Here is a 5,801-nt window from a genome sequence, read left to right on the forward strand (position 1 = left end):
CTATTATTATGCAAACGCTTCCTTTTGTTTTCGTTGAAAAACATGGCTGTTGATCACGTGAGTGAAAACCAGCAATAAGTAAAATGAAGTAACATGTTTAGTGTGAAGGACTCGATCCCCAATGCGCTCCTTTCCCACGTGGTTTACAAATTTACATGTGCAGGATGTCATACCTGTTACGGAAAAAAAAAATTAAGAAACAAATCAACGAAAATATGAATCTACAAAAACATCCCGTCACTGTCTTTCAAACAGAAGCTACTCCTCTTTGAGGAGCCTGGGACGAGGCTGATAGTTTATGTCATCCTACACCGACTAGTCATTACCAGTCTCTTGCGAACGAAAGCGTCTTCGCTCGCATTGCTTCCCTTCGCCCTGTCTAGCTGTCTTGTGGTCAAGCATTTGGAATCCCGTTCCATCGAACACTCCATCAACAGAATCAAATCTCAGACGTAACTATTCTTTTTTCCATTTTCTTAATTGCGTTTTTGTTGTATTTATTGGAGTAAAAAGTTCGCTGACTCACGAAGCTGTCTTCAGTGTCTTGCTAAATCGGGGGACAGCTATTCAGTTATTCTCATAGATTAGAGTTGGAGTTAAGTTAAAGTTAAGTTTTTCCATAATCCTGAATTTTGGAAGCTAAAATCCTGAATTCAAGAATTTGGAAAGCCAAAATCCTGAATTCAAGATTTTGGAAGGCCAAAGAGAGGGACTAGGGCAGAAGAAACTCAAGATGGCGGTAAGTTCATCTGCCCGTGTCCAAGGCGCTTGTTAGGTATGTATATCAACAACATTTGATTATAACAAGAGACTATTCGTTTCTTTATGAACAGTAGAGTTTATCATGTTATTGTTGGTTTTCTGAGAGGCCTTGGGTTGCATTGATTTGAGTAGTTAATCATGATCGTGTTCATAAATTGATTATTCACTGGCTTACTGTATTCTGCAAAACTAAACGAAACTTTTAAACTTGTAGAAATGAAAATATCTAGCATCACAACAGTCAGATTTCTCTGTGTGAATACCTAAACAAAGAATAAAACGCTGGAAGTGTAGAATTTTTAAATTAGAAGATTTGCATATTGCAAAACGAGCTTGTCGAATACTGTGACGTTATTTACCTTTTTTCTTAAGCTTTGCCTTTGTCCACATTTTTCTTATACAACTCGATGCATTGAAGATTAGTGAGCCACTAGTTTGAACCAAAGGTTGGAAGTGCTCAGTTTGGCAAATTACAGATAAATATTTTGGAAAACGAGATCTTCATAGGCAGTGGGAAGCACTTGTTTTGCAATTGCAGATCAGTGATTTGCGAAACGGAGAAAATTATGCTGGTTCAAACTCTTGGTTGAAAAATCATCAGTGCATGGAGTTGTATCTAAAAAACGTGTTAGCGAATGCAAAGAAATACATGTAAGTTAAATATTGTCAAATTCTCCAAATAGCTCGTTTTGCAAAATTACAAATTTTTTATTTTCATATTCTGCACCTCTGGAGTTTTATTGTTCCTTTGCATTGGGTTATCGCACAGAGAAATGTAACTGTTGTTATAATTGACATTTTCTGTAATTACTAAAACAAGGAATGACCTACAATGATCTACAATGACCCACAATGAGAGCTCCACAATGATCTACAATGACATACAATGAGCTACAATGACCTACAATGAGTTACAATGGCCCACTTAAATGACTTGCAATCAAAGAGAAAGACAAAAGAGGATCAGGGTGAAGAGTTTCACTGTTTGGTGAGCAGAAAACAGCCATTGTGCGTTGTCATGCAGTGCTTTAGTTCATGGCATGACAACCCAAAAGACGGCCGCAATTCACGCAGGTGGCCTTGAAGGCAGAAATAAACTGCAAAAAGACCCTTTGTTATCCTTTGTCTTAAAACTAAATTGAAAATGTACAAATATCAAGGCTTTGCTTGGCAATGATGAAATCTTAATCAGAGCGGGAAAAAATGAAGAGAAGATTATAAATAAGTTATTCTTCCCACAGTGTTTTGTTTGGTTCAGAGTGCACAATGAAAATATTTTCAACTTGCACAGCAATGAGGTTTTGATTGGTTCAGAGCGCAGAGTGGAATGTTTTTAACTTCTGTACTGCAAACATGCTACAGTGCCCTCAGAGCTGCAAATTCTCTTTTATTTTAGCTCATTAGGTCTTTAGCTAATTTTAGCTTGTAATGTATCTCACTGTAGGCCATTGTAGATCATTGTAGCTCGTTGTAGGTCACTGTAGGCCATTGTACATGTAGCTCATTGCAGGTCATTGTAAATCATTGTAGCTCATTGTAGGTCATTGTAGATCATTCCTTGTTTTAGTAACTATGGATATTTTCACTTCTACCGGTTTAAACGTTCTACCTTTCATTTTGCTTCGCAAAATTCAGTAAGCCAGCTCAATGAACGCATGGTCACAATCATCCACTTGAATCAAAGAGAAATGAAGATTTAAATGCCTTCTAAGAAAGCTGGTAATACATGTAACACAATAAACTCTACTGTACATAAATGAAAGAATAGTCTTGTTATAATCAAATGCTGTTGATATATATTCCTCATAAGTGTCACAAGTGCCTTGGACACAGGCAGACAAACTTTCTGTCGACTTGTGTTTCTTCTGCCCAAGTCCCTCTCTTTAGCCTTTCAAATTTTTGAATTAATGATTTTGACTTGAAAAATCTTGAATTCAAGGTTTTGGAAAGTTAACTCTAACTCTAATGTCATATTAAACTCTATGGCTACTCAACCTCGCTACATTTTTGAACATCTTTTGTTTGGCATGCATATTCTTTGAGGTGAAACACTTCAGTTCAGAAGACATGTTCAAATACTGTTGTTTTGGGTCCAGTGAAATCAGCTTGTACAAACAAAAGTACTTATGGATGTTGGTGCCAAGAATTAAGAACAAATTGCTCAGTCATGGCATCATAGTGAAGCCAGGAAGTTACATGTAAGTGCTACGTGTAGATCTGAAGACCAAAATGGAGCACTCATTGGGAGAGATTTTTAGCAATCGTCATTTGCAGCTAACTATTCAAATTTGAATCATTCTCAAGGGGTTATTGGAAAAAGAGTTAATTAATTATTATTAAATTTTAATCTGCTAGGCAAGGGTACAGTACAGTACTTGTTGAAGAAATGATTTGATTGATGTTATATCTGTTGCATGTTGTACTATAAAATTAATACAAACATAGTGAAGTTGTGCTATTAAATAATTATTGTTGTGGCAGTTATGTTCTTTTCTTTTCTTTTTTTCAATTTGCTAACATTCTTGCTGAAAAAGTTTCAGGACCCTGACCTTTGGAGATTTTGCAAGATGATTCCAGCAAAAATTGTTTTGAAAAGCACCACTTCCAAGACCCTGAATGATCGGTGAGCAATCTGCTATGTACCAAGTTTTACGCAGCTTCATAGTACCTTCCTCCGGCTTCATGAATGCTTGCATTTGTTTATGGCCTTTAAGCTACACATCTTTGTGATGAAATGGCCATTTAATGTTTTGGCAAACCTATTATGGCAAAAATCAAGCCTTACAATGTATAAAATAGTAATTTTTAAGGCATTGAGAATATCTGTAAAAGGCTCAGCAAAAAGTGCATTTGCTCAACATTGAGTGTGCCATTGCATGCATTGAAGCCAGTCAAATATTGAAAGGTACAAATTCCACCTCTTCATCCATCTTCTGAAGCTTTACTGAAGTGGCCAGAAAGCAAGTCAGATCACCACCACAAGTAACCGTCACTGGAGTCAGAAGCAACCAGTTCCAGGTGGCCCAAGCCAGTGTAAAGAATCGTCGTCTAGCAGCACAGATGGCCAACAGGCCAGACATCCAAGCAGCAGTTGGAGGAGATAATACATCCAATCTGAAAAGCAGACTTGGCTCTCCAGCAAGAGGCAGGGGTGGATTAAAGAAAGGACTTTTGAAAAATCGTCTCGGTACTGGTCTAGCAGTTGCAGCAAAATCTCGGGGTGGTTTTGGTGGAAGGTTAAAGCAGGGCCGAGGTCAGGCCAATCCACGTGGGTTTGTTAGGAGAGGTGGTGTAAGAGGACTTGGTGTTGTTGGTCGCAGTGGACGTGGTATGCAAGCTGCTAGTCGAGGAGCTCGTGGTGTGCGTGTTGGTAGGGGAGGGGCAAGAGGCCGTGGTAGGGGACGTGGTAGGGGTGACAAACCAGTGTCAAAAGACAAGTTAGATGCTGAACTTGACCAGTATATGTCCAAGACAAAGAGTCATCTTGATGCAGAGCTTGATGAGTATATGCAGCATGCTGGAAATGACGAGTAATAATTTTGTAAACAAAGACAGCAAGACTGTCATACAATGGACAAATCAAGACACATAATTTGTTCTAAAAATGCATTTGGATGTATTAGAGGAAGCATGGACAGTGGACCTGTAATATTTATTTCTTTTTTTAACTACGCACCATAAAAAAACTTTTTATTTAGTCAACTGAGATTACTTTAAAGGAGTATATAATGAGGAAACAAGATCATCCTTAGTTTCTGTAGATTTCATTAATGTTAATATTCTTTTTACATAGCTTTTTCAGATGTTTTGATTTCCCATCTGACGTAAAGAGATTGTAAATACAGTGTAACTTATCTGTGATCTAACAGTTCTATCTTAAAAGTTTAATTAAACAAAATATGGACTTATATTATGAAAGGATGAGCATCATACCATTCCATAACTTTACTGACAGTTGTGATCTGTCAGGCCCTTGACATTTCTTTAGTTTTTCTCTTCTAAATGTATGTCTGTATAGGTCTTTGAACATGGTCATGTTTGTCATTTGATAGTTTTAGGCTCAAAATTCTGTTAACTCTGTGCCATATGAACTTACTCAGTTTCAGCATGTGTTTGACAGGGTGTGCTTTAGATTATAATGCAGCACATCTGCAAAGTCACAAGCATTCTCCCTTTTGTTGAAGGATTAGTGCTTTTTAGATTAAGCATCATTGAAATCAAACCATTCATTTGGCTCATAATTAACCTAGTTTGTCACCAATGCTCCATCAAAGAACTGGCTTTTCTATTAATAGTTATTAATGTTCTTAAATTTATGGAGATTGGACACCCTTCTGGTTTGTGATTGCTGTCATTGTTTTTCTTGAGCACTACCTGTCAAATGTCATGACGACTTTTAACCTGACTTTCTGACAGGCAAACTGTAAGTGAAGTAAGTTGATAATGAAATTGCTAAAAGCAGGTTTTGGATGCCTGTCATGTTTTTGCATAAGTTTTTGAATTTCTTAAATGAAACTTAGACTTGAAGAATGCCTTTTTAGAAGTACTGGTATTCTTCAGTATTCCCTTTCATCTCTTTCTTGTAGTGTACCCAAGAAAAACATTGTGTAGTTTTATCAACATTACATGAAAATGCCAGTAAATCATTCCTTCTGCTGTTTTTATTTTGCCCTTTTCATCAACCGTTTTGGGAAATCTCCCTTGATGATCTTTCTGCTCAGTCAGACTCTGGCAATTTTTCAGGTCTCGGCAATTTGAAATAGTTTGGTTGATGGATTATTCTAAGTTACCAAAGTCACACAATATTTTTGTTTAGTTGTAAACAGTGTGAATCCAGGGGTATCTTGATCAAATTTGGTGTTTTGAAGAAGTCCCTTTTGAAGACTTGAGTTGCTGACTGACGTATCAACAAGCTGGCATAAAGTCATTTTTGTACAATCAAGGTGACTAGAAGATTTTCTTTACTCTTAGGTTGTTGCAACACCCATCACCATTATTTGTCTTTCTCAGAGCTACACACTCAGGCAATCAGTTTCTTT

The 5,801-nt window shown here is 37.1% G+C and overlaps 1 protein-coding gene across 2 annotated transcripts; it reads left to right on the forward strand.

Moving 5' to 3' along the window:
- Positions 1-321: 321 nt before the first annotated feature.
- LOC138008291 (chromatin target of PRMT1 protein-like) lies at positions 322-5,426 on the forward strand. 2 transcript variants are annotated; one of them, XM_068855581.1, is made up of 4 exons: positions 339-452; positions 2,859-2,960; positions 3,297-3,385; positions 3,702-5,426. In XM_068855581.1, the coding sequence occupies exons 3-4, from the start codon at positions 3,330-3,332 to the stop codon at positions 4,294-4,296; spliced, it is 651 nt and encodes a 216-aa protein (XP_068711682.1). In that variant the 5' UTR covers positions 339-452; positions 2,859-2,960; positions 3,297-3,329; the 3' UTR covers positions 4,297-5,426. The 2 variants fall into 2 exon arrangements, with proteins under 2 accessions (XP_068711681.1, XP_068711682.1); XM_068855580.1 differs by lacking the exon at positions 2,859-2,960 and having other exon boundaries at positions 322-452.
- The last annotated feature ends 375 nt before the right edge of the window (positions 5,427-5,801 follow it).

The sequence above is a fragment of the Montipora foliosa genome, chromosome 6 (genome assembly GCF_036669935.1).
Source record: "Montipora foliosa isolate CH-2021 chromosome 6, ASM3666993v2, whole genome shotgun sequence".
NCBI lineage: Eukaryota > Metazoa > Cnidaria > Anthozoa > Scleractinia > Acroporidae > Montipora > Montipora foliosa.

What these genes read in the sequence shown, in the direction of transcription:
- LOC138008291 (XM_068855580.1), top strand. Translation starts at nt 3,330, where the DNA reads ATGATTCCAGCAAAAATTGTTTTGAAAAGCACCACTTCCAAGACCCTG. An exon ending in TCCAAGACCCTGAATGATCG is followed by an intron (nt 3,386 to 3,701) that starts GTGAGCAATCTG and finishes CATCTTCTGAAG; the next exon opens with CTTTACTGAAGTGGCCAGAA.